This window comes from Cydia fagiglandana, chromosome Z (assembly GCF_963556715.1).
Source record: "Cydia fagiglandana chromosome Z, ilCydFagi1.1, whole genome shotgun sequence".
In the NCBI taxonomy this organism is placed as follows: domain Eukaryota; kingdom Metazoa; phylum Arthropoda; class Insecta; order Lepidoptera; family Tortricidae; genus Cydia; species Cydia fagiglandana.
In genome coordinates this window covers 17,264,243-17,291,965 of record NC_085959.1, presented here as the reverse complement: position 1 = coordinate 17,291,965, position 27,723 = coordinate 17,264,243, and the positions used below count along the sequence as shown (strand labels likewise).

The 27,723-nt window shown below is 38.7% G+C and overlaps 1 protein-coding gene across 1 annotated transcript in view; it reads right to left on the bottom strand.

The window, feature by feature from the left end:
* LOC134679323 (SPARC-related modular calcium-binding protein 1) overlaps positions 1–25,527 on the bottom strand; it is a 30,341-nt gene extending 4,814 nt beyond the window's left edge. Inside the window, exons 1-9 of the mRNA XM_063538228.1 lie at positions 25,157–25,527; positions 18,595–18,763; positions 16,801–17,025; positions 7,624–7,677; positions 6,715–6,914; positions 5,544–5,670; positions 4,311–4,379; positions 2,784–2,899; positions 49–262 (exon numbers count right to left, since the gene is read on the bottom strand). Of these exons, the coding sequence (XP_063394298.1) occupies positions 49–262; positions 2,784–2,899; positions 4,311–4,379; positions 5,544–5,670; positions 6,715–6,914; positions 7,624–7,677; positions 16,801–17,025; positions 18,595–18,763; positions 25,157–25,243 (1,261 nt within the window). The 5' untranslated portion in view covers positions 25,244–25,527. The remainder of the gene's footprint in view (positions 1–48; positions 263–2,783; positions 2,900–4,310; positions 4,380–5,543; positions 5,671–6,714; positions 6,915–7,623; positions 7,678–16,800; positions 17,026–18,594; positions 18,764–25,156) is intronic.
* Between the last annotated feature and the right edge of the window lie 2,196 nt (positions 25,528–27,723).

The following is a 27,723-nucleotide window of genomic DNA, read 5'->3' as shown; positions in this document are numbered from 1 at the left end:
GGGTTTGCCGGTGTCCTGGTGCACGCACTACCACATGTAGTGCTCGGCCTAAAGCTATATAAGGTGTACCTCTCATGGGGCTAGCGTGGTGCGGTGCGGCGTCGCAGTCCGGCCGCAGGTCCTTGACGGAGGAGCCCGGGATGGGCTTGCCGGTGTCCTGGTGCACGCACCAGCAGTACCCGGTTGAGCGGTAGCACTGCGCGCGCGCGTATCGCCCGTCCCCCGTACACTCGGGCACGTAAAGGGCCGCCGCGCCCGCTTTCTACAAACAAACCCAATGTTTAGGTGGTCAGTCAACATAAAAAAAATTTGCAGGTGATACATTTTTAAAGCTATGAAGTTGGATTCGCGGAAAGCCAGTAAGACGGTGCTTAGTTCCAATAATTGACCGAAGGCTTGTTTTCCACCATCATGGTAATTATATTAATTATTAAATAATACAATAGCTGTTTTAGTTCTATTTCGCAATGTACTTTTTATGCTAAATATTAACCATCCATCCAACTATCGGAAATTATATAATTATATTATACAGTCCTATTAAATACGTAGGTAAAATTAATTATGCAGTACCTATTATTACCATGCTTGGATAAATCTAAAGAAGAAAAATTTAGTTCAATGACAACGTATATAGGTATTGCTACCCCGGTCAAGATTCCATACTGACAAGTGACGATGATAGACTTTATTATGCCATATGTGTTTATGTAACATACTACTAATAATTATAAATATGCCACGTCTTGATTTATAGTAGGTATAATAACTAGCTATTTTAAACTAAAATTATACTGCTCTGGTAGGTACGCACGGCAACGAACGATATACGACTTTAAAGTAAATGAAAGTTAGGCAGACGTGATTTTTTTAACGAGCCGTATTGGTTTGAGTCTACCCCAAGTGCTTTTTCATGGCATTTGCTCTTGATTTGAACGTGCAAAAATTATAATAACTTAAATTTTGCGTTAGTCCCCCTCCTTCTTATGGCTCCTCTACACGATGGGCCAACGCCGGCCACTCCATGGGACGCATTTATGCGTTAGAGGGAGAAGTGATATTGCTATCTCATTCTACCGCATGGCTGCGTCCCTTGGAGTGGCCGGCATTGGCCCATCGTGTAGAGGAGCCATTACGAGTGTTGCTATTATACTTGGTCAAGCAGATCTTGTCAGTAGAAAAAGGCGGCAAATTTGAAAAATGTAGGCGAGAAGGGATAGCGTCTCATAGAAAATTTGAATTTCGCGCCTTTTTCTACTGACAAGATTTGCTTGACCATCTATAGTGCTACTCTTGTTGACGTTTTGTTAGGTACTGTAATTAAGCCATGAGTTAGTACCACGCTTATATTACTGTAAAAGGAGCGGCAGAAAACATGCCCATTTATATACTAACTTAGATGTAGTTATATTATGTTTGTCATTAGATCTATTAGTGGCGATCATTTAAACCACATTCACAGACGAACTCCCGTAGACTGGACATGATTTAATTGAAAAATATAGAAAATAGACAAATAACTTATGAACTAAATATATATCTATCAATAATACTAAATTAAAACCAACGACAACTGGACATTGTGATGCTGAAGGAGAGGATAGTGGAGGACTGCTATTCGATACTAACGAGTCTCCATTTTTTCACTCTGGATACTGACGTAATATCAAATATTTTTACACAATTTGATGTATATTAACCATGGCTACGCCTCTTCGGTTGAATTTTTCGATTTTTGATTTTAGAAAGAACATACAATACCTACATTCAAAAACTACAAACATAAAAATCAAAAAACAATCAAACGAAGGGGCATAGCGTGGCTAGCGCAAAAATACTCACTACGAGTATAATGTTATCCCGAGAGGAAAAGGCGGTTGCGCACGGTCATCCACTTTCCTCTTAAACGTAGGTTCACGATCACCCCACAATTGAAATCAGCTAGTTATTATTAGCGCAGTGTGGCTAGCACGAATCGTTTTATGTATATGCTATTTTTAGTGGCTAAATGGTCTGTGACCACATTATAATAAGAGTAATGGTGAGCCATATTAGGCCTGATAATTATAAGCGCGCGTGAACAGCTGTGATATCGTGCTCTAACAAGTTCTTGTAGCCCTAGCGAGTACTCGTATTTCGAGGTGCTAATATGATAATCACTTCAAAAAAATGTGCCTGTAAGGCGCCTAGAAAGGCGAAGCGAGGGGGGTGGAAGGTGCCTCGATGAAGGCCCCTTTCTTGATAAAAAATAATGAATATTATATTTACGGTATCCCAGAAGCCGTGGGAAAAAGCTGTGACAACACTAGACGTAGCATACAGGAAGGAGAAGTTTTAGAAGGGTATTAAGCATTTACATTATGTTATCTGTTCTGGAGCTCGTCGCAAAAAATATATGGGAATACATTTGTGGCCAGTTGCACCAATCACAATCGACGGGCTGATGAATGCCACTCAGCTTGTTTCATAGATGGTAGGATCCTGTAGAAGTGGTATAAGGGTGCCTCCGCGAGGGACAATACATACTACTCCTACTGAAAGATAAATAATAAGACTATCCCGTTCGGTCATTTCCCCCCACCCCTCATGCCTGGCCGCGTATCCAAGATGCCAATTGCAAATCGCTTACGCTCCGTAGCGACCGAAACGCAACTGTCACTGTCGCACTAATATGGAAGAGTGATAGGGAGACATAAAGCTTTTCGTTGTCGAAGCGATAGCCATTGGCTAGGCCGGCTGATCTAGTTATATACTAGATTCATGGCTTGTTTTGTCCAGCTTACCTGTTCGTCCAGGACGGCCTGTCGGTCCGTGAGGCAGTCGTTGGCCTCATCTTCTCGGTGGGCCTCCGACTCGGAGCCGTCGGGCGCAAATGAGTGCCTGATGTTGCCCGGCAACACTGAAAAATTAATAAATATAGGGACATTCTTACACAAATTGACTAAAAATTATGACTCATTTAGCATTCCTTCGGATCCCGTGCGCATTTTATTTACGGCGTTTTAAAGATTTTTTCGACACATTTTATTGATCAATTTCCAACACAATCACCGACAAAGCGCGACACGACAGTATGACTTCAAGCCCGTTTCACGGAGCGTGTAACTAATAAATACAAGCTAGTCTCTTTTTAACTCCTCTTATTTGAAAGAGACGTCCGCATCCTTTAGGCTTTCGGAAACGGGGTTCTGAACACCATTTTTAGGCATCATGCAGATTGTTAGGTCTACATTGTAATACGATAAGATTTAAAAGTTTTTGACTGAATAATAAATACAATTTGTGCTCAGATAGTTATATGTACTCAGTTTATAAAATGCTTGTCTTGTTTATAAAGTGTTTTATACATACATACTTAGGTACATACAATGTGATTGACTTTTCTGTAAATATTTATTTCCAAATATTTTCAATTGAGTCTTAATATTTGTACAGCTGTCTCATGTCTAAAGCAGTGGTAGGGCGTCGCACTTTTACATTGGACGATATGGAGGCTTTTTTCTTTCAGTAGAATGAAGGTACTGTATTGTCAGCCAGGTTAAGGACCGGTCACACTGAAACTTGACGCAGTATATACGCGTTTTGTCATTAGGTGCATGCAGCGTAAGCGGTGCGATTATTTTGAGCAGCGGTGCAGCTGATATTTAAGTCACACGAATCTAGCCGTCGCCATACAATCGAAGTACGTTTTCATTTTAGAACGATGTTGTGAAATAACATGAAGTTTGACAAGAACATTTAAGTCAAATGTATCTATGATAGGTACGTTTTCGTTGCTAAATACAAATAAATTAGAGCAAGTACAATTTTTACATACAAGATAAAAAAAAATTAGCAACAAGAACTAGTACCAGATAGATATAATTATGTTATGTAAACGTTCATGCCAAGCTTCATGTAATTTAAGCATGAGGTATTAGAGCCACTCCAGACTAGCGTCTTTTGAGCGTCGGCATCTAGTCAGTGCTATGGAAAATGGCATTGCTCCGCAGTTGCGCCGATGTTACGTCGAGCAGCAGCTATAGAGTTGGCTAGACGCCGACTCTCAGAGAACGCTAGTGTGGGGTGACCCTTAACACATTCAGTGCTACTGTGCTACGGGTCTTTGCCATATGGAGCGCGTAGTCGCTACGAACAGTGAACCTGACAGTCAGGCTCTTGGCGCTGAATGTGTTAAAATTAAAATGAGAGCCTAACGTGGATTCTAATATGGAAGCGGCTTCTTGGCAGCGTAGCTTAGTGTAGGTACTCAAGGTAGTAATCGAGTTGGGACGCCCCGCCACTGCTGTAAGTGGTTCATGGTTGGTCACCTGCGCTCGGGTCCGGCGGTGGCTCCTCCTCCCCATAGTCGAGTTCCGGTTCCGGTCCGTTATCCTCGTCTGCGTTCAACAACATGAAGAAACGGAGAGAAACTATATATTATTATTATGTTTGCACAATAATTTGCATTGCCGCAATTAAACATAAAAACAAATCATTTACTTATATCTTATATACAGGGTGGCTAAAAAATGCTAAAAAGTGCACTCCCGTTGCCAGGGAGGTTTTGGGATTATACTCAGCAACTTTTACTATGGGACCAACCCCGAACTCGCGAAAAATATTTGGCTATACATTTTAGCTGGTCCATTTTCTATGAGAGGGTAATTTTTTTTTCGCGTTTTCGGGGTTTGGTCCCATAGTAAATATCCTCAGTATAATCCCAAAACCTCCCTGGCAACGGGGATGCACTTATTTTTTGGCCACCCTGTAATTTACTTTATGCGCCACTTCGCTTTATGCGCCAAGCATAGATATGTAATAACTCTAATAACTCAAAACAATTAAGTGTAATACCAAAAGGACGTTTGAAGCTAGGCATGTGTTAACAAGCATGCACCTACTCTGTGTGTTAATGTCAATTGAAATCTCAGTCCACACAAATACGTTCACGGTTATAATAATAACATTGATAAGGTTTTCCCACCACGCCCCATTAGAGGGATTACTCATACGTTTGACAGCTGGGTAAGGCCGGGAGCAAGGTGACGTCATCAGGAGACTTGATTAAAATATTTCTAGGAATTCCCACCAGTAATGCATGATTATGAAGGCATGGGTTCAGTGATTATAAGTGATGGATGTTAGTTTATTTACACAATTAAAGAGATAATTGGATTGGTATTAGATCAGATGCTTCCACGGACTGACTCCGCATCACGAAGCAGTAAAGCAAGTACTCAGTTTATAAAATGTATATAGTAAAATAAAGCATTGAGCAACAAAAACCATAAGGTACATTCGCCTTCAGATATATCGGAGCGGCCCAGGTGCTCACAGATATCTGATAACGCCTCTATTGTTAAGGCGCTGGAGAGCGTGTGCAGATATTTTTGAGCACCTCGACCGCTCCGATGATATATCAGACAACCATCCACCTATAGAAAAATTAAATTTCGCGCCTTTTTCTACTGATAAAGTTGTATGACAGACTATATTTAAATATGTTTCGGTTAACCCAGTGCGTGTTTTGGGACGTGGTGCGAAAACCTAAAGGCACTCACAATCCGGTGTGGGCGGCTCCGGGTTGTCGAGCAGGCAGGCGGCCCACTCCGCGGCCGCGATCTCGCCGTCCCCGTCGCCGTCGCAGCCGCGGGCCCAGGCGCGCGCGCAGCGCTTCGGCTTCACCAACTATACACAATTCGATTAGGCCCACTTGCACCATTCTACTAATCCAGGGTTAACCGGTTGAACCTGGAGTTGACATGGTTACCCATACAATTTAACACTAGGTTAATGGTTTAGCCCTGGGTTAGTGGAATGGTGCAAGTGGGCCTTAGTGTACTAATACTACAAACAGAGTGGACGCTCAAGCGAGGCATACAGAGGAACTATTCATGTTAAAAAAATTCAAGCAGTGTCAGTGCAAGTCGCTCAGATTACTTTGACGCTGCCCGACCGGCGAGCTCTGCGCTGGACGCTGGACATCAGTGTCGGACTCAGGGCCTACACTTACACCTTGGTCACCAGTTGTTACGCTGCGTATAGTATCATGTTCTACAGAGATATTACTGTCTTCTCACATACTGTGCATACTGTGGTACTGTACAGACAAGTGTAAAAATATGGGTGCATACAACATACTCAAAAACATGTCCCATAGTTCTTAATTCGCTGACATAAGAGCTATGGGACATATTTTTGAGTATGATGACTACACCCATATTTTTACACTTGACTGTACGCTTTCTGGACGGCGTCAAACAGAGACCAAGGCCTAATAATTAAACCATTACTTATGTCGACTACTTAAATCGTATAGTTTTAACCCTTCAAATTCTGTCAATTCATACATTTCAAATAAACATTCTCGTTGGGGGAGTTTGTCAAACTAAGGGTTAACAGGACTCGTATCGAGTTAGCAACCCTTAGGAACCATTCGAAACAGCATTCATAATTTCTAAAGAAATGTGTAGATTTTACGCAAGGCTTCAAGTTAATTAGTTATCCAAAACTCAGGAAGAAGATTTCGTAATCTTAATACTAGTACTAATGTTGCGTAAAAAAACTATCAAATTGTGGAAGTCCCAGCACACAAGAATACCATAAGACGCATCGTACAAGCTGTGACGTATCTATCTAATTCGCATTTAAGCCAGAATTTCAGACTATGCGCCACTTCAAGGTACCGGGGTGGCCGACTCCTTGGACAGTTTATAACATTAGAAAACTTACTTTTTTAATGAGCCTCCTCAGGCCTCTGTACTCGGGCTTCTGCAAGGCCCCGCTCCTGTCGCGGTCGAGCTCCCCGAACTTCCAGTCGGCCACGGAGCGTGGCTCCATCGAGCCCGAGCCCGACCGAGCGCGCTCATACTCTACGCTGAATATCTTTATTAGATTCGCGTTGAATAACACCCGGTCTGATCGGGAACAACCTGTTAAATTGAGAGAGATAATCTTCAAAACCGCTGCAGTACAAAGTACGAGTCAATTATATTTTTCAAAAGTTACAAGTTGTCACTATATTTTATCGAAAACGATAATTTTGTCCCGCTTTTAGTATGCATCTGATTAGGGTATCGTAGGTATCGGTTCCTTTATTAACATAGGTTGTTATGTTTTTAATTCCTATGTTCATAAAAAAACAAGTATCACCTATGTACAGTCATCAGCAATAGTATCTTACACAACTAGGGCCGCAAAAATATATGACGCGCTCTTATTGCGCTCCAAATAAGAACGTGTCACATATTTTTGCGGCCCTAGTTGTGTAAGATACTATTGCTGATGATTGTACAAATTCGTGGAGTCCAAATTTGGTAGCAAACAAGCCTACCGTCCGCGTAATTATAAGGGACTTTTATATATCCTTATATAGCTTTATTGTAAAATGATTACATGGATTACATATTCGGACCTCAAGCTCCAATTAGCCCCGCCCTAGGTGTTTCAAACATACCCCGACAATACGGCGAAATAGTTTAACAAGTCTACTTAGTATCTACAATATTATTAATAAGTATTAAAGACGACGCACTTTTTGTTGCTGATATCATGAGTCAAAATTGTCTATAGTTCAATTATGTCCATTCACGGTCGACTTATTCGCATGCATCTGAAATGAGACCTTCATCTAGAACTCACTTCTTTTATTCCGCTGGCCTCGGACCGATGACCGACGTCTGGTGTGCGATTTACCTGGAACAAAACGGCCTGCGGTTAGTCAGGATCAATTTACGATCTTTGCGTATCGATTTAACATTTTAAATGCATAACGTCTTCTTAATTTAGTTTTTTTTTACTGTGAACGAATATCATGTTTTTGAAGGTAGGTATGCATAAATACGTATTGACTTAGGTACAACTTCGGAAAATATTGGACAGTAATCACCAGATAGTACATTCGCATTTGCACTTGCAGCCAATGTATGAAATGCTATCATAATTATGGACCAAGCGTGCGCAAAGCGAGAGCAACTCTCAAGTCTCTGTTTCAGCGCGGGCAAAAATGCTTTCGTACAGTCGCCATCAGATATATCGGAGCGGCCAATGTGTTCACAATATCTGAACGTACGCACTCTACCGCCCTGACAATAGAGGCGTGTTCAGATATTTGTGAGCGCCTTGGCCGCTCCAATATATCTGATGGCGACTGTACGGCGGACTTGGCTGTCCGGTATCAGGGTCTTTTTCTCTACATTCACCATAGGGTATTTTCCTACTAGTCAAATCAGTTACTTTTTTAGAACTGTCAAAACGATTTGCTAATATGGAATTTATATGAAACATTACATCGTGACGTCACGGTCAACTCATCTGCTTTTTATATTTCTATCCGATTTATTAAATAGAACTTGTGTTTAAAATAACTCCTATCTGTGTTTTTCATATAATTATGCGGTGCTTTATTTCATGCATGGTGTAAAATAATTTATTTTAAATACAGTATAATACCTACCCTATTCACCGTAAAATGCTGGTCCAACAAGTAAACATTGACGCATGACGCAAGGTACCGTCCGTTGTTACTTATGTGTCAGGTTTATCACATTCATTCACATTTTATCAAGGTTTAGTCTGATGATGTGGGATTGAGCGAACTTCTCAAATCTTATAAACATACATCCAGCGATTTTTGTATTCTCATCAATAAAGTATTTACAATTAAAAAGTGCCTTTTGATAAAGTGGAACTGCTGATGATGACTTTTAAGTCGGTTTTACTTATTTTTTTAAAGATTAATTATTACTGATTTGAAATAAACGTTGTACTAGACAGCGACATCACAAATTGGTCACAATCTCGATCGGCCTTACAATTATAAACGCCCCAAATTATAAAAACTAAATTAAAAATAAGAATGTTGCGACATCTCACGATTTACCAGAATCACGCGAGCGATAACAAAATGCATATTTTATAATCCAAATAAATATGTAGTTGATAAATTTATGGAAGTTACATATATGATAAGTGTAACTAATTATTAAATACAGTTTGTAAATGCACGCTACCTACATACTCGTACCTACATATCTACTGTAGGTATTATGCCATATGGCGAAGTATAACTGATGGGGTTATTATATGTAATTAATTAGTGGTAAATATTTAAGATCTACTGTTGTGTAAATAAATAACTTGGAATTTGTAGTAGGCAGGTAGAGAAATACAGTTAAGTTGAATTAAGGCAACCGTACTATTAAGGGGATCGTGTATCGAGGTATAGGCGGCATGGATGCTCCTGTAGCGGCACATAGGAGGTAGGTATAGATATAGCTACGGGAGTCGAGAGGCCGTCTGCCCAACCGGTCCACACGCTAGCAGTGATCGTAGTGCTGGGCTAAGTTGGTCGATACCGATACTTATACCTCTCACGGCGAATGATGGTACCTCTTCTTTTGGTTAAGCTTAATAAAACAAATCATTGAAGCAATATGTCTTTACCTTATTTTTAATACTTAAATGGTACATTTCTAAATATATTACTTAATGTCCAAAAAGTTTTACGTGACTGTTACTCCATGTAAAATTAACTGTCATAGGGACAATCATTTGAAGCGGGAGAAGTGGGAGATTGAATTCTATGTATTTTTCTGAAGGGTGTTAATGTTAAGTGTTGTAAGCTTAACGTTCGTGCCTGTTTATCTGTATGATCCACTATAGGTACTTATCTCAAAAAGGAATCCAAATATTTGAATTTATTTTACTTTTAATTTAAAAACGGCTGTCACTTCTGTGAATTGACTTCTCTTTCTCTCTATATATATCTTTCGTGAAAATATGACATATTGGAATTTTGTATAGTGGTGTTTCTAACTTCAGGGAACAGGGTTCTGTTCCCTAATTTTAATTAAATATCTAGTTTTTTACGTTTAAGTAATATAATTCATAGGAACCAAGGTCCTTACTAGCGAATTTGTGGCGGGTCTTAGCTGGATCATCGGCCACATAATAAAATAAATAAATAAACAACGATATGTTATAAGCATCGTTCCAAATCTCTTTAATCATGTTTCTTTGTATTTGAAATGCAATCAAAAAGTAAAGTAAAAGTAAACTTAACAGATGTGTCCCATCACTAAGGCAAACCCAATGGTCGATAAAATAGGACAACAAAAAGGGATACAAAAAATACCGAAATCGGGTTTCGTTAACGACCGGGCAGACTTGTTGGCGCCTGGCCCAAATGGTTTTCTGATTTCGCAGTGCAGCACTACGCAAATTGAAGGTATTATTTTCAAATACCAGAGTTTAAATTTGGAAAGTAAATATTTGTTAAACACACACATAATTATTTATGTACCTACATATCTTTTGGGTACTTATTAAAATAATTGATTTTCATTAAACACATTCGTTTTATATATTATACAGCGGGTAATTAGATATATCGGCATACCTGGCTGTGATAAACGAACCGGATTGCCCTCGTCGATGAGAACATTTCGCAATTAAACTGCAGTTTAACTAAACAGGAATTAAGTAATGTTTTTATAATTGAATATTAGTAAGATAAACCTAATAGAACGCATAGAACGGCAGCCGGGCAGGTTATCCAGCAACTTACGGACCCGGCATCGACAAAGCATTCATTTAAAAAGATATTAGTGCGGCTTTTTTCCCAACGTCTTGGGACTATGAAGAGTCCTCACCCAAAAAAAGAGGAAAAAAACTTGACTCCATTGTATTTCGGCGTCAAGCTGTCTGCGGCGACCGCTGTTTCTAAGAACCCAACTTACAAGTGTTGTTGGCTCGCTGGTTTATAGTTCACATTATAATGCTGGGTAATATTAATGGACGGACCAATCAGTTATACTTTCCGAGGTAAATTTGAATAAACCGACGCTCAGATTTACGGTTTAACTCTACAATGGAGCACGCTATATATTGTAATATTTAGATTTGCGAAAATTAAGAACTTTTTTATTGCTACAAATATATAAATACCTACTAGGTTAACTAATATAATCATGAAGTTCTGCTATTTTTAACGAATAATCACGAATTTTCCTTTATCATTTTAAACTTCAACATCAGGCGTTTTGAGCCTTGTGTCCTGTTTGACTGACGAAAAGTTATGATGGTTATTTCTCCGTGATCTTTCAGACACATGACGGTATATGTATCCCCTAGGTATGCTGGGGAATTAGGATTTTAAAGTCAATACCCGCCCGAGCTAAAAAGCTTCGCATTCTTAATATGAATGTTTACGTTACCTTCCACTGACCCCGCCGGGCCGGCGGCGGCGGTCGTTCGGACAACCGGGTGATTAGGTACAAAGGGGTTTAAAGATCCTCATTAGTTTGGTGTCCGATACCGATATCATTAACATTAACGAAAAGGTGCATCTACTATATTATTGTTGTTTATTTATAGCACTTGACTAAGCTCTGTCAACCTGTCTAAAATAAATATCCTTTAAAATAAATTATAATATACTTAAGTATACAAATTGTGTATTTCGTTATAGATATTGTGGGTGTACAAGATACTCACAATATGTAGATTTAAATGAGATAAATAATTTAATAGAAAACTTAATGAAATAACGAAAATCTTTAAATTATTACATATTTAAATACTTTTCAAGGGTGGTAGAGTTATAGATTCGCTACGATTTCTAGTAATCCTACCCATTTCATTTCTACACGTAGCTACAAGTAGTGCGCTAAACAGTGGAGACGTTCTCCAGATTGTGATTACGGGATGACAAAACGTGGAGAGTAAAGAGCGGCGTATTCCTTGCAACGGGGTCAACACAAGTGGCAATAAATGTTTAATTGCTTGCTTGTGCAGGCTCCAGTGAGTAATGGGCGCCTGGCTTTAACTGCCATTAAGAGCCCTTTCGACGGACTTTAAAGTGCATCAAGTTATAAACCTAGATATTTTATTAATCTAGCTTGAATTACTGTCTGACTGACGGGCCACTTGCAACATTCGCTAACACGGGATTAACCGGGAGTATACTTACGGGAGTAACTTAGAGTTACCATGGTTACAATTTGACACTGGGTTAACGGTTTAACCGATTAACCCCGGGTTTGTGAGATGGTGCATTTAAGTATAAGTATTTCATTCTTACATAGTATTACTAAACTTGTTGTTGCTCTTATGAGTTATTTAAATTTCGCCGTGCCGATTTGATAAGTACGTTTAAATACATTTAGTATGGAGGAACAGACCAAATGTAATAGCCCTCTTAAACTGTTCTGTGGTCAGTGGAAACTATTCTCATTCGAGGCAGCATTGACAGATGTCAGGCCACTCAGGCAAGCCATTTGCTGTAAACCTTTAAGCTCGCCTTTCTTGGGCGACAGACAGCATTAATCAGCCATCTACGAGTATAGTGTTCCGCAACGACCAGTGTAATCTAAGAGCCGTTTTATGAGTCAGTAAATCAAGAAACAATTCGCTTTGCAGCAGACCTGCAAAAACTGTTTTATTGCATTCCAGTGGCTTAATGAAAATTCACATGCTTTGATCTTAATTGGAATTTAAGGTAACGCAAATTAGATTTCAGGTCATTATATGGCTGATGCTACAGACATCACAGTGACAATCATTACGAAAACGAGGAATGCAGAATTTAGACAGATTTGTTCGAGTTGTGGCGAGTTTATATATTTCTTAGTTTGTTTTAGTTTCTCTGATAACAGATAGTTTTAATAATTCAATGTGATGATAATTAGTAAAGTATGTCTTGAGTATCGGCATTATCAAAGAAAACCGACCTAAAACTATTTCATTACAATTATTCAAGAAACGTCTGCCGTTTCTTCAATAATACAGACAGATAACAACTCACTTTTTATTTCCATTTAGAGTTGAGTTGTAACGAACTAAAGAGTGTTCCTCGTATACATATAACTTTGTTCCTTATTATAATATGTATCTACAAACTTAGTAATCTTAGTATTAGACACGGAACAAGATTGAAATCCAATCGGATGAGTCAGGTCCTGGATTAAAGGCAAGTCAGGTAGAGTGATTTTATTTTTAAACTCAGTTTATTTTTTTTTAATTCCCCAGTTTCACAGTAAAATTAGTCACTCACCAAACCAAGAAATTTATTAGTAAGCTGTCTCAAGTTTGCATGCAAGTTTGTTTTTATCTGATTTTTTTTGTGGTATAGTGGACCCTTAGTAGCCCTTGTTTCTCTTTACTTTTTTTACTACATATAATAGTTTATACATTATAGTTTACAGCCATGACTTCGGCCGTTATTAATCTAGTAAAAGGAATGTCTCCTTCGAGCAACGCCGGCTTCTGAAATAATGTCTCAGTTAGCATGGTTTTATAAAAAAAAAAACATATACCTCTACTGTTCGAAATAATACAAAATGCAACACGGACGGTAACTGAACGCTATATAAAATTATGATTAGATCTGATTGATCCGATCTAGACATAATTTACGCAAAGAATAACTTTTATTAATTATAGTAGAGATGCTTATACGTACCTTTTATAGTAAGATTTTATAAGGTGTCCGAATATCACTTAAGAGTTCTTCCTCCAATTCAACATCTTATACATTTCTAATACACGGCGTGTGTTTATATTATGTCAATTTTTGTCCATCCCATTAAATGTAAATAAACATATACCCTACATGTATGCCATATGTATTTTAAGAATTCATTAAAGATGTAATTCGCAAGAAGCATAATTATACATTTGAAATTTGCACTTTCATTGTAATTAGCCAAATATACTGGCAACCATGGTAACTCCAGGTTTAACCGGTTAACTCTGGGTTAGTAGGATGGTGCAAGTGGCACTTAGTAGTTAAGTAGTAGTCGGTTCAAGCTCGTGCTCGTATGCACCGATGAGTTTGGCGAAACTTATAGATGATACATATAGTCGCTTTTCACAGAAGGGAAACATCGTGAGGACACCGAATTAAGCCCAATTAAAGCCTAGTTTCCCCTCCGGGTAGGAACGTCACATGGCAGTCGCTTTCGTAAAACCTAGTGCCTATGTCAATTCATGGGACCTGTTGCCACAGCGGTCTGCATGAGCAGTGGCAAAAAGGCCGCGACAAAGCTAGGAAGACGGTATAATACATAACTTATGTAATCAATTGAGACCCACTACACAATTACTTGTTCTAGCAGAGGGTAAGATTTGGATGCACTTGCCGCATTACGTAAATTTTCCTATCAATAATTGAAAATCTTCTACCAGCACCTACATAACCAACTGTACATCACGTTACAAGTACCACCAGCTTGTACACATTTATGTACAAGCTGGTGGTACTTGTAACGTGGAGGCACGGGCCCCACCTGACCTTAAATCACGTTCGAGTCAATAACCATGTTAAGAGGTGAATATGCGGGCTAAAGCCGCGTAAGGAAGCTGGCGATTAGAAGTGTCCGGGATCGTCGGGCGTCGCCCTGCGTAGGTAGACCCTTTGTCTGCATCTCTACCGATCTACATTCTAACAATGGATGTCTTCGGCCGAACACCCGAACACTAACATCCGATTTTCTAAGGATCACACAGACACAGAAAATCAAATTTTATCATTTCTGTCCCCAGTTAAGGATAGTGCAGCTTAATTTCTCTTGTAACCGAAAACCAACAGTGATGTATAAACGCCTTTACTAAAATTATTCCCAATTTTTTTAATCTGTCCCGTATTGCCTTAAGGTACAGTATGGTAAGTCTACCGAGTACGATACGATTTATTCTTTTTACAATAGAGATTAAATAATTAGATAAGATATTCTTCAGGTAATATATGACATGGCCCATAAGGTTATGGCATAAGGTTATGGGCCATGTCATATGTTACCTGGCCTATGTTAGATGACCTTGTTTGATCTAAATACCCATATTGTATTTCTCATATTGTTCCTAAGTTAAAATCATATTTTATCCATTTTTTATTCAAGTATAAGTTGTAGCCAAAATAACAAACAAGCCGATCGAGCACTGAATGGAATGTCGCAGCATTAAATCATACGCACAATGCATGACAATGACTTTCTAAGATATACAGTATAGTGATTTTAGAATTTATGCGCGTGTGAGTGCAGCGCTGTTGTCAACCTGTCACTATGATTAAGAATGAATAATTTGATTAACACTTAAAAAAATTTTTTTTGCAGCTCAGATATCGATCAATCAAACATGAATAAGTATGTCGATACGATGATTACCTATATCCCACACATTCACCAATATATTCTGTGAAAAAGCATTTATAGGTCATCACTACATTTTGGCGTAGCAGCAACGAATTCTAGATACCTACAATACAAATAGCATAATATCTATCTCAATAAAACGTGAATCAGATCTTTGGATCGTTACACCATACGCACTTATTTACGCTTGTATGACTTCCCTATGCCTACAAATGTAGTTTAATTCGATAATGCCTTTGCTGTAAACAGCAGCCGGGATTGCTACCTTCCGCCTACATGTGGCCCCTGGGCAAGGGCCCTTTGCTCTGTTCAACTATGAAGATATAAGGATAGCTTCATAGTTCAACAGAGCAGTGTCCCTGCATTTGATATTACAATAGACTAGCCTTGATCTTTGACATATCATTCTAGATCATTCCATATATGAAACGATAATGGCAATTGTAGCTATTGACATCGAAGTTAGCGTGTTAGAAATGCGGCGCGTTAATCGTTGCATGTGACTCCTAAAGTTTGCAGTTTCTTTTTGTAAATACAATGTTATTTGCTCGGTTAAGATCTTTGTCTAAATATCTAGTTCTGGAATATTTATATAAAATAAATCAACGCCGAGTCTAGCATCAGGTGTATGTTTCGAAAATGCGACGCAAAGCATCTGGAGCATTGTTTACGGCTTATTTCAAACATACTCAGACGCTATTTACAACTTACGACGTTACTCAGAACAGATGTTGTGAATCTGGATCCGAAAATTAGTTTTAACACGATTTATAGGTAACGATTTATCTCCAGTTTAGTCGGAAAACCATTGTAGAGCAATAAATAATATGAACTATCTACAGGATTAAATGTGTTCGATCCTATATGAAAATTACGGTATAAAGTTTAGACTATTCAGCACAGTACAACGTTACCTTCATGCGACAGTCAAATTTATTAATTAGCGCCACATGCTCCATCCCAGTAACCCGGTGTTAACCGGTTAAACCTGGAGTTACCATGGTTACCTGTGCAATTTGATGCTCGGTTAACGGTTTAACCGGTTAACCCCGAGTTAGTGCATGTTAGCAAAGCAGTACAAAGCCAGGCATCGCTACGCTGGCCATCGTAACGCGTTACGTTTTAGTTTTCCCAGTCATTGTGCAATCTCCTTGTTTGTCAACAGGCTTAATTAAGCAAAAGCATACAGAGCACGCCGTTAGGTTCGTAAGCGTTAATAGTTTTATTAATTAGGTAATGCATCGGGTTAGTGTACTTATGTTATGATCCAACAATGTTTTTAAGCTAAAACCCATACTAGAAAATACTCACCTGCTGGCCTATTACCACTCCCAATCCCATTACCAAATACACATTAAATTTATCATGTATTAAAGCTCTTCGCAACAGCGTACATTTCTTAAACGATTAGAATTCAGACAGTTTATTCGACTCAACAAAGTGATAGATGTGTAAATATGTAGTATAAATAGCAGTGTAGAATTTATAGGTCCTTATGACTAGAAGCTATGTCACACCTATCATTTTGCCGAGTCAAATATCCCTCAGGTCACGCGTGGAACATCGCATTAAGCGGCGTTAACCGAAAATTTGAAACAGGTACGACCTGAATGCGGGTAAGCATTTTGATACAGCGCGACACCCCTGTAAACAGAAGACTCACCAGTTTTGGTGCAATCAGGTCTCCCATTCCTGACCGCGGTGTCCTGGAGCGGCTTGCCGTCGGGCGTGACGCACCAGCAGCCCGCGGCCGCGCCGGCGCCCGCGGCCGCGCACTGCACGGCGGCGTAGGTGCCGTCTGCGCGGCATCGCGGCACGAAGTTGGCTCGGCGCCCGCCCTGCCCGTTCAGGGCATAGCGCAACGCAATCAGGCAGGATGATTGGCCCTCTAACAATAAATTATTATTAGAAAGGAAACTCTCTGAATTAAAATGTCTCTTCCTCGCTGCTCAGGACTAGTATTGATAGAGATAACAGTCAAGGCAGGCTTCGAGAAGCGCCGCTGGTGATCGCATGCATTCTTTCTTGGAGGAACCATCTGAAGGACGCGACGATTAGGGCTGTCAGCACCGCTGCTTTCTGGGCATCCACTGTTTAAGTTTTAGAGGAACCTCGATACGAGAGACGAAGAATAAGGATTAGTATTGGCTTTTGGTAGCAGGGCGAGGTAAACATTAACAGGTTCTTTCCGAAATGGCGAGAAAATACCGTTACACCATAGACAGAACCACAGTGCTGAGTGGAAAATAAGAGGAGAGAGGGGTAGCCTTTGCCCAGAAGTGCATGAGACACTAGATAAAGAATATCGTTGCGTTTTATAAGATTTAAGCAGTCGCTACATAAATTGCGCTGTCGTTACGTGTAGGTACGGGAGGTATACCCATCGTTCTATAATACCGTGTCGTAAATGTCTAGTTGGATATAGGAAGGACAGATGTAGACAAAGACGTGTTTGATTAGAGCGAGCCAATAAACAAAGGAGTCCTGTACGCTCATCGATCATTATTTTTCAACAGGCCGGTCATGCGGTGCACATGTGACGACAACGGTCTGTGTGTGCGACTGTGCGTGTGACCATACATCAACTAGATCTTTTGCTAGATATACTTACATGTTTTTTTGCACGGATTAGTAGACGAGTGATTTGTTTCATTTTATTATGTTATATATGTTTATTGTATGTATATGCAAACAAACATTCCATGGAAAGTTTAAGGGTTTCGGGTGCAAGACATGTTAAGATGGGAGATGGGGTATGAAGATTACCTGCTACATTAAAGGCGGGATTCCACCACTGTGGCACAAGCATATTCAGTACAAAAATGCTTGTGCCGCTCTGTGCCGCACACTGGTGGAATCCCGCCTTCAGGATAAACTGTAGGTAATCTTGTAAAAGATCCTGCTACTATAATAATGTATGAAAGGAAATAAGAACTAACTATCTTACGAATATCGGGACGCATATTCGTAGCAAAAATTGGTGACGATCACAGTGGTGTGGCAGCCAGGCCGAACAAGTCGCAATTGTATTTAAAATAGCTTCTTTAAAGGGTTCGCGTTGTCTCGGGCCCAGTTTATAGTAGGTAAAGCCTGAGACAAGATTCTATTTGGCCCTGTGTGTGAGTGTCACTACAAGTAAACAGGCTTATGTAATGTATGATAATAAAGTGCGTAAGAGACCATCCTTACGCACTTTATTAGACAAAGAAATTGGACAGGTGGAATACCAATTCTACCTGTCCAATTTCTTTATTAATGTGTATTTGCGTGTCACATATTGCTTAGTGAGCAAGTAAGACGCAACATTACACCAAGAAATTGGACAGCTGGAATACCACCCTCAAATAGGAAGCGATTTACATAAAGGTGCCTGTCGAATCAGGGTTTCCGACAAACAAGGTCTGAGAGAACGAGTTTTGTACAGCTTTGCATTTTGCCACGTTAATGGTAAACTTACCAGCACATGGTCCCTTCCTGGCTAGCGCCACGGGTTCACCCGAGCACTGGGCTCTGAGGAGATGGCAGCGCGTCTGGTACGTGCGGCCGTCCGTCCCGCACACGGCACGGCGCGGCCCAGCGTTCGCGTCGCAGGACGCGGCGCGCCCGGTACAGTGCTCGTTGTTACTCTGCACAAACGACTTCATGTTAAAAAAAAAGCCATAAAAAGGACTTTTCTCAAAAATGGACGGCAAAGTCAACTTTGCCATCTAAAAAATAGGTCGCGAAGCGCGTAGTTTATGGTTAGTCAAAAATTAAAAAGTTAAAAACATTGCAGTCTCGATTTTGGGACTGCAATGTTGCATACAAATTCCATTATTTGTCGAGTTCCAAACTTTTTAAAAGTTGATATGACCATATCAAATGAAGGCACAGGCCCATTAAACAGCCAAACAGATGATTAGTACCGCGACTATTTAGATGTCTCAAATAGATTGGCGTATATTTGGCAGAAAAATACACTTCTATTTTTTTATTAAAAAAATAAAAAGGCGGCAAGGGCTTTTTTCTGTCAAAATATACATGCAAGAACGTTGCTTTTGTAAAATATTTCTATGATATTTATATTTGTTGCGCCATTTTTGAGAAAAGCACTATATATGACTCGGCTGGAAGGCTACTTGCTGGCTTCGGATTCAATTAAACGGACTCCCAAGGTCGTCCGTTTAAAACGAATCCTCAGCCTGCAAGTAGCTACTTCCGAGCCTCGACAATAATGTACTATAAAAGTATGTTGCGTGTTTTATAAATAATAAAATTGGCAAAAAACGAACCCCCTTATTCATAAAACCTTACGGGCCCGATTTAGTTAAATTGTGTTTGATACCTTTCTTACAAATATATGTTCACGATAAACTCAAAAACTTCTGAACGGATTTTCATGCGGTTTTCACATATTAATAAAGTGATTCTTGGGGAAGGTTTAGGTGCGTAATTTGTTAAGATTTTGTGTAACCCGTGAGAAGCCCGGCCAGGTCGCGATTCATCTATAAAACCAATAAATTTCAGCACTGTAATCTTTAATTTACATATATGGAGCTCATCAATACAATTAATAGCCACATTACCCAATGATATGTGTATGCAAAATTTACACTTCACCATTCAGAGGCATTTGCCCTTTCGTAGATTGGGCATGCGCCTAGCTGTCACTGGCGGGGAATGCGACGGGAATTAATAATCGTACTCAATTAATTTCGCGTAGAAGGTATTGCCTATGCGCACGACATTGATGCCGCCTGCAGTCTTAGCGTACATTTATTATTCGACAGTCAAAGTCTAAGGTGGCAAAAAATATTGTCTATTGTTGCATTTGATTAATCTGTTAGACATGTCGATTAAAGTGACTTCAAACTGTCTCACGTGATACTTAGTAAATGTAGATTGTATGCATTATTTAAATTACATTCGTTAATTACCTATCCAAATCGATGCTAATCTTTCTGAGATAACCATGCACGTATAAACATACAGGGAAAACATAAAGCTTTTTTTGTTTTACAAGCTCAAGCTATGCTTTACGATTATAAAACAGGCGAGCCGATTAGAAAGGTCTTTCATCCACCATTCCTTGAACAATAGCCCGCGTACTTGCGACGACTTCAAATCTTTTACTTACGCCCATTTTCCTTATAAACAAGCTCGATTGTTTTGTTTAAAGCGTCATTATGATTCCACCCGCGACACTGGCCGGTGTGCGAACGTTCGTGCTAATGCTGATTTTGTTTGACATTGCATATTTTAATACAATTTTTTTATATTTATTGATATAATTTACGGGGATTGCAAGCTATCTAAAGTAAGAGGCGAGAACATTCTTTGTTCAAATTAACAATTTTGGCGCCTGAAAAGTGCACTAGAATCAAAGAGTCACAAGAACCTAGCCAAAAAAATACAAAAAAAAAATACAAAATTCTTTATTTTTGTAAGTTACACGATAAATATAAGCTAAGGGATGGAGCCTCCCTGTAAGCAAAAATAGCTTGTGTTGGGAGCCTCCGCTCTTCCTTAGGTAACATGAGGTTAATAATAATAAAGCTATATAATTCTAGTTATTGACAAGATAAAGTTTACAATTTACAATTTACAGTTCCCATAGGTTAGATAATTTAGGTAGGTCTCTAGTTGAGATAATCTATAATTTGTTATTATACTTAATTAGACAAAGTTTTAATAGTGATCGATTAACAATCTAACAGAAACAGAACAGGTATCAGGAGTATTCTGTGTGTGTGTGTGAGTGTGTGTGCGTGTGTGTGTGTGCGTGCGTGTGTGTGTGCGTGCGTGTGCGCGCGCGGGTGTGTGTGTGTGTGTGTGTGTGTTTATGCGTGTCTTCAATGCTTCAACGAAGTAGATTCTCTGTCTCATCAAAGGTTTTACTTTTTAACCAGTTTAGAAGGAGCTTTTTACATTCGTAGTACGATTTAGAGTGGAAATCCAGAAGTTTGTTAAGTTTATTATAAAGATGAGCCGATCGTATGTTGAACTGTGAGCTAGCAAATTTTGTTCTAGTTCTAGGACGTAACGCTATGTTAGCAATTATTCTTTTCTTTTTGTAATTGGGGTTGAAAGGTAGAGTTTTGTGTTTATTTAGGATAGTGTGAAGGATATACAATTTCCTGACCGATAGAAGTCCACTTATATCATATAGTAGATCAGTAGGGAATGTAATTTTTTTTAAATACATTACTTTTAAAAGTGCTCGTTGTGCACGTTCAAGTTCTATGAAACGGCTTTTAGCAGCACCTCCCCAGACAGGTATGCAGTATATTAAAATCGATTGAGCCAACGCAGTATATATTTCATTCAGGATGTTACGTGACTTTCTTTGTTTCGTGGTTAATTTTTCTGGCACAATGTGTCTCAGAGTTTTAAAAACCCAGAGAAGTTTCCTAATTCTGGAAACCACCTGATCAATATGGGAGTACCAATTTAGGTGCTCGTCTAACAAAACTCCCAGATATTTAGTTTGCGCAATTTTATCGATGGATGGGCACCCACAATCGGAGCCGATACAGGATTGATCAGAGTGTATTCTGAGATCCAAATCTCGTGAAGGTTGCGAGGAAGTTGTAATACTAAAGCACATATACTTCGTTTTGCCGGTGTTAAGTGTCAGAAGGTTTATTCTTAACCATTTAGCAATCTGTGCCATCCCTAACTCAGCACTGGCTTTAACTTCTTCCCACGATTTAGCGGAGAAAACAACTGCGGTATCGTCAGCATAGGAGAAGAGTTTTGCGTTAGGAATACTAATGTCACAGAGATCATTGATATAAACGAGGAATAATGTTGGACCCAAGACACTACCCTGAGGGACACCGTAAGAAACAGGCTCGTCCTGACTGGTGTGTTGTGATAGTTTTACTCGTTGCTTTCTGTCAGTGAGGTAATTTTCAAATAAAGAGAGAGGTGTACCCCTTATACCTATTTTCTGAAGTTTTTGAAGGAGAATAGAAGCAGAGACGGTGTCGAAAGCCTTTTTCAAATCTAAGAAGACTGCTAAGCACTTATTGTTGTTATCAAGGTTATCAACTACGAGCGAGGTAAGGGCAGTTATTGCATCTTCAGTAGACAGACCGTGTCTGAATCCGAATTGTGATGGCGATAGAATGTTGAATTTATTTAAGTAACTTAGCAGTCTGGTATTCAGAAGTTTTTCCACAATCTTCGAAATTGCAGGTAGCACCGATATCGGTCTGTAATTGCTGACATCATCCCTGTTTCCATTCTTGTATACCGGTGTGATTAGTGACTGTTTAAAGGATTTCGGGAATATTCCTTGGCTAAAACTAAGATTTACCAGGTGTGTTATGATAGGGACGATTTCTTTAGATACATATTTTAAATAGCTATTTGATATATTATCCCAGCCAGGCGCGCTATTACCCTTAAGATTGAATAATGTGTTATTAACCTCATCCAGTGTGGCAGGTAACAGTGCAAATGATCCAGGTTTTACCGGCAGGTGATTTAAGAACAAATTTTGGTCGTCGTGAGAGTTTGGGACAATTTGTTGGGCGAGCTCTTTTCCGATATTAGCAAAATATTTATTGATGAAATTAGCTGAATCAGAGGGAGTCGGTTGGATATTTAACAGTTCTGTATGAACTTTATTAGGTTTATTTGTAAAGGTGATTTTTTTTATATTATTCCATAGTAACTTGTTATTATGAACTGAATTGGCAATAAGGTCTCTTTCAAATTTTCTTTTTAATTTTTTTATGAGGTTGTTACAAAAATTTCTATAACGTTTATATGTAATTTTTATAATTTCATCATCAGGATTATTACGTACTTTTTTTTGTAAGTTGTTACGGTTTCGTATACAACGCAGTATACCAGGAGATATCCACGGTTTGATTATACGCTTCTTACTGGGTATCGCTGTGATTTTAGTGTTATCTTTTAAAGATTCGATTAGCACGTAGATCAAACGGTCTGCTACAGCGTCAGGGTCGTTTAGCCGCCGCCATACAAACGAACTTACGCTCTCATTTTAAAACGACATACTAGCATTAGAAGAAAGAAGAAAATACGATTATATTAATATCCCGCACTAGTGCGGGAAAGAGCACTTTCCGCGCGTAACTATGTCAAAAATTTAAAGGGCCATATTGTCTTATACCTTTCAACCAGCAATACTTGTTAATTTATATATTTCGGGGATTTCGGAAAAGGCTCTAAAAATTTCGATGTAATTTGCTATATAGGGGTTTTCGGGGGCGATAAATCGATTTAGCTAGGTCTTATCACTGGGAAAACTCGCATTTTTAAGTTTTATATGTTTTCCGAGCAAAGGTCGGTCTCTCAGATATTGTAGTGTAAAACGTGGTACGATACACGTGCGAATAGGTACTCGTAATTAGCAACTCGTGTCAATTTAAAACACTCCCTTCGGTCGTGTTTTTTTAATTTATCGCCACTCGTTTTGAAATTTCCTCTTTTCCGCGCTTGTATCGTAAATAACTATTTCACCACACCGACTGGTGAAGGCTCTGTTGATTATTAATTTCAAATATTTTCAGCTGTTAGCATCTCGGAGTAATTATCCTCTAAGGTTAGCATAACCGTCCCAATTACGAGTAAGACATTTTAACCAACTTCAAAAAGGGGAAATTCTCAATTCTCCGGATCTTTGTATTTTTAGCGAGGGAAAATCATGAATAATGATTTTCCACGATTTATTATAGGCCACTGGATCGATTTGAAAAAAATGTTGAAAGCTTTCGCAGTTGGTCCCATTGTCAACACGTATAAATTTAGAGAAGGCCTCTTCAAATATTATAGGCACACGTTTAGTCACTTTAGTCATTTCGAAAACTACCTAGGTACCACTTGGCGAAGTGGGGCTGCTGATGAAGACCATAAAATAATGACTAATCAGACTGATTTTTGTGAAAGTCTATGCCTATACTAATTATTTTATTATACTGTATAGATAGTTGTCCGAAAGTACGAAAACATTCCGGCATCGTTAAAAAGAACAATACAAACCGATACAAATAACAACAAAGAGAACTAACTGGTCTCATGTACATAATCCCCTCTTGTTATCATTTCTTTTTAGGAGTAGGTGTTCAAAAAAGATGCATATCGCATACGATGTTTTATGAATGTAGTTACCTTTTTAACGGGCTTTTAACGGATTACTAAACTATAGGCAAAAGCAACCTTTTATTAGTTAGAGCTGTACAAGGGACAGATAGTACTTGTATATATAGTAGAATGAGCAGAGTAATAGAATGCCAAGCATTTAGATGGAAAATAATAAATAAAAAAAACGTGCTCTTTGTCATTCTTGCCTTACTTCACCGTATTCTTTATATGTATAATTAATGGAGTAGTTATTGTAATTAAAAAAAAACTTATATCAACCATCAGCAAACCGGCTTTCTATTTCGCAATAAACTAATGTACATATATTATTGATATTAGTTAAACGGGGACATCTAATTTACCGTTCCGTTAAGATACCTATCTCCACAGACACGACCTCGGAGCCGGTTGAATAACATTACTCACAAGCAAAAAGCTCCTATAAAATATAAAGAAACGCCAGATTATAACGGGGGCCATGCGAATATGATGCGCTCTTTCCTAGCTCTACATGCAAGTTGCCGCCGCCGATATCGGTGCCGTGTCCCGTGCCGGTTACGATCAAATAAAAACAAGTAGCATAACGCAACCAATTAACCAGCTAAATATTATGTAGAACTGGATCTTAATCATCTTAATGACTTTTTGTAAATGACGGTTTAAGTATAGTTAATTATTTTGCATCCTATGTTTTTATCAAAACCTGATAACTTATCAACTTGTATCTTGTTAACTTAATGGACACTCTACCAAGGGATTCAGTCGCTAATAATAAAAAAAGTTTAGCCACATTAAATGTGACATAAATAGATTATTTATACATTTTTATAAAATTGTACTTGGAAATTGTATTTGCATAGGTACATGAATTGATATTAAATTATTGGTACAAAGAAGAACAAAAGAAATATTAAGTACTTTACCTTAACGTTGGGCACTGCATCAGTAACGTATAATAAAAACGTAACAATAAAAAACTGGAGCATAATCAATGATTTGATAATATACATAATTGCTAAAAGGTATCAAAAATTAATTGTATTAATAAATATGATACTAATAGATCACTCGTTCACTAAACCGACATCGATCGGCTGATAGCTAAACAACTTTTTAATGATCATATTGACATAACTGGGTTTGATTTTGCACCGCACCGGTAATAATACGGTATGGATCGGACGCGAGACGTTCGTCTGGAGTGAGAGTTAAAACAGAATAAAATACATAATAACAAGGATAGAGCGATCCCGTGCGAGACGCGGCGCGCGCGCACCCCGCCCCGCCCACCGCTTAGCTGATTTGCCACTCTCCACGGGAATAATGATGCGCCATAAATACTATAAACCGGTGTTAATCACCAAATAAACAACCAGTGGAATCTATATCAATACATATAACGAGCATTCTCTTTCAATAGGCACCTATTAGATCATTAGAAATAGAACCTATTATCGCCTGACGCGAACGCCTTTAACTAGGAGCCGCAATAAGTAGCAAATACCTACTTAATTTTTTCCATAAATATAGGCTCTGTTTGTAGTAATAAGTAGTTAAGTACCTAGTTAATTTTAACCGACAACTACTGTTATCGTAGATTCTGGGAAAGCACCAATTGCTAATCGATATTAATTTAATAAAATAAGTCTTGTAGAGACCTTGTAATTAAAAGTATGAAATGCCTATTTTTAGTTGGTGACTAAGTAAGTGACTATAGCACTACCCCCTCCACGCGCCAGTTTGGCTGAATGCGTTTACTCTTTTTGAGCCTAATGAACGTGAAGGATGTGTAGCTAATTTACTCTTTTTGAGCCTAATGAATAATGAATGAATGTGCTGTTTTGAAAAACTCGCAATGCGCACATTAATGTTAATTTCAGAATCTTGGACTTGGCTGCCTCTTTTTTCAGTTATTAATTTTACTCTAGAAAACTATTTTTTTTTCCTTTCAGGCTTATAACTATAAGAAGCCGTTATTTACACATAGAGCTTTTAATATACGAGTAGCAAAAAGTATGGTATTTGTGTAACATTGGTAAAGCATTGGTACTACCTATTGGGACAGGGTGTACAAATGATAATTAATTACAATAAAAATAGGTTAAAAATTTACCGACATTTTTAAAAATATATTATCTTACAAAAATACGAAATTCTACGAAAGACGCATTATCATTAGAAAAACTACACATTAAGAGAGCGATCATGTGAATCCGCACGGCGGATCCCGATGAACTTATATGTACGCTAATTCTCTTTTACACTGCCTACAATCTTAATCTTATACCTATATCTGCGTAGAATAGAATGAAATACGAAACTATTTATGTAAGGACAAGACAGAGCAGGACTGGGAAGGCCCCGGGACTTCTCCAAAATTCTCTTCGGTTCGGCGAATTTGATCGCTTCGGCGCGATAGAGTCAGACCAAGCTAACTCGGCAGGGATTTTGATAGCAAAACTGTGCAAGTGTTATTTTAAACGTCATAATTTAATAGAAGTGTTTTAAACACGTTCGCCTTCGTAGGGTAAATCGAAGTTTTTTGCGACAACACGCGCGCAACAATTGAAATTCAGCGCATGGCTCGCGATCTTGCAACCGACGATATAGGTCATTCAAATATGTTGATGTCTGTTTACGGGGCTTCTCTGGCTCCGATTGCCAAGCCTCAACAGTCAAATTGTAGGAGCTTACAGCATTCCAGTGTTTATCATTCTTTTATATTAAAAAAAAATGACGATTGTGCTGATATTAGCGAGTGGCGAGGAATCGCAACCGACATGTTGGAAGGAAGCGTCGGTGTTGAGTGAACGTTAGCAACGTGTTTGGGAACCCACGCGGTTTTCTTTTTTCATTGTTTTCAACCGTTTACCAAATTATTGTTAAAATATTAGAGATAAAAAAAAAAAATTAGCAAATCTTATTCTAGAAATTAGGGAATAATTTTAGAAAATAGCATTCGTTTTAGGTACTAATAAAAACATGTAGTTACCGGTTGAAATCATCGTGAAAGGGAAACTTTCAATTCATATCATGTTGTGGGGGTGTGGCCAACATACTCGGAAGTAAATCGGAAGCCATTTTATAATCAACAAATGGCATGCGATTTTAAATAATTTCTGGCTAAGTTGAAGCAACGAATTCAATCGATTGATCAAATGCCGCAATGTATTGCAAATCGCATGCGATTTTATCACTTACGTTTGTAGAGGCCATTAGCAAACAGGAAGTTGTACAAATATCCATTACTGTATTGTTTTTACTTATTAAAAACTTGTTACGACTAAGAAAAATGTATGTAAACAGCGAATTATGGTAGTAAAGCCGAGTCCACACTGCCTGGCATGGCTCTCATATCAAGCTATAAGATAGTGTGAGCATAGGGATGTAAGGTCACCTTATATGTCTCACTCTATCGTAGTTTGCAGGACCACTGTGTACTCGTAAGATTGTGCCATTATTTACTGCTTATCACAATCAAAGACTACAA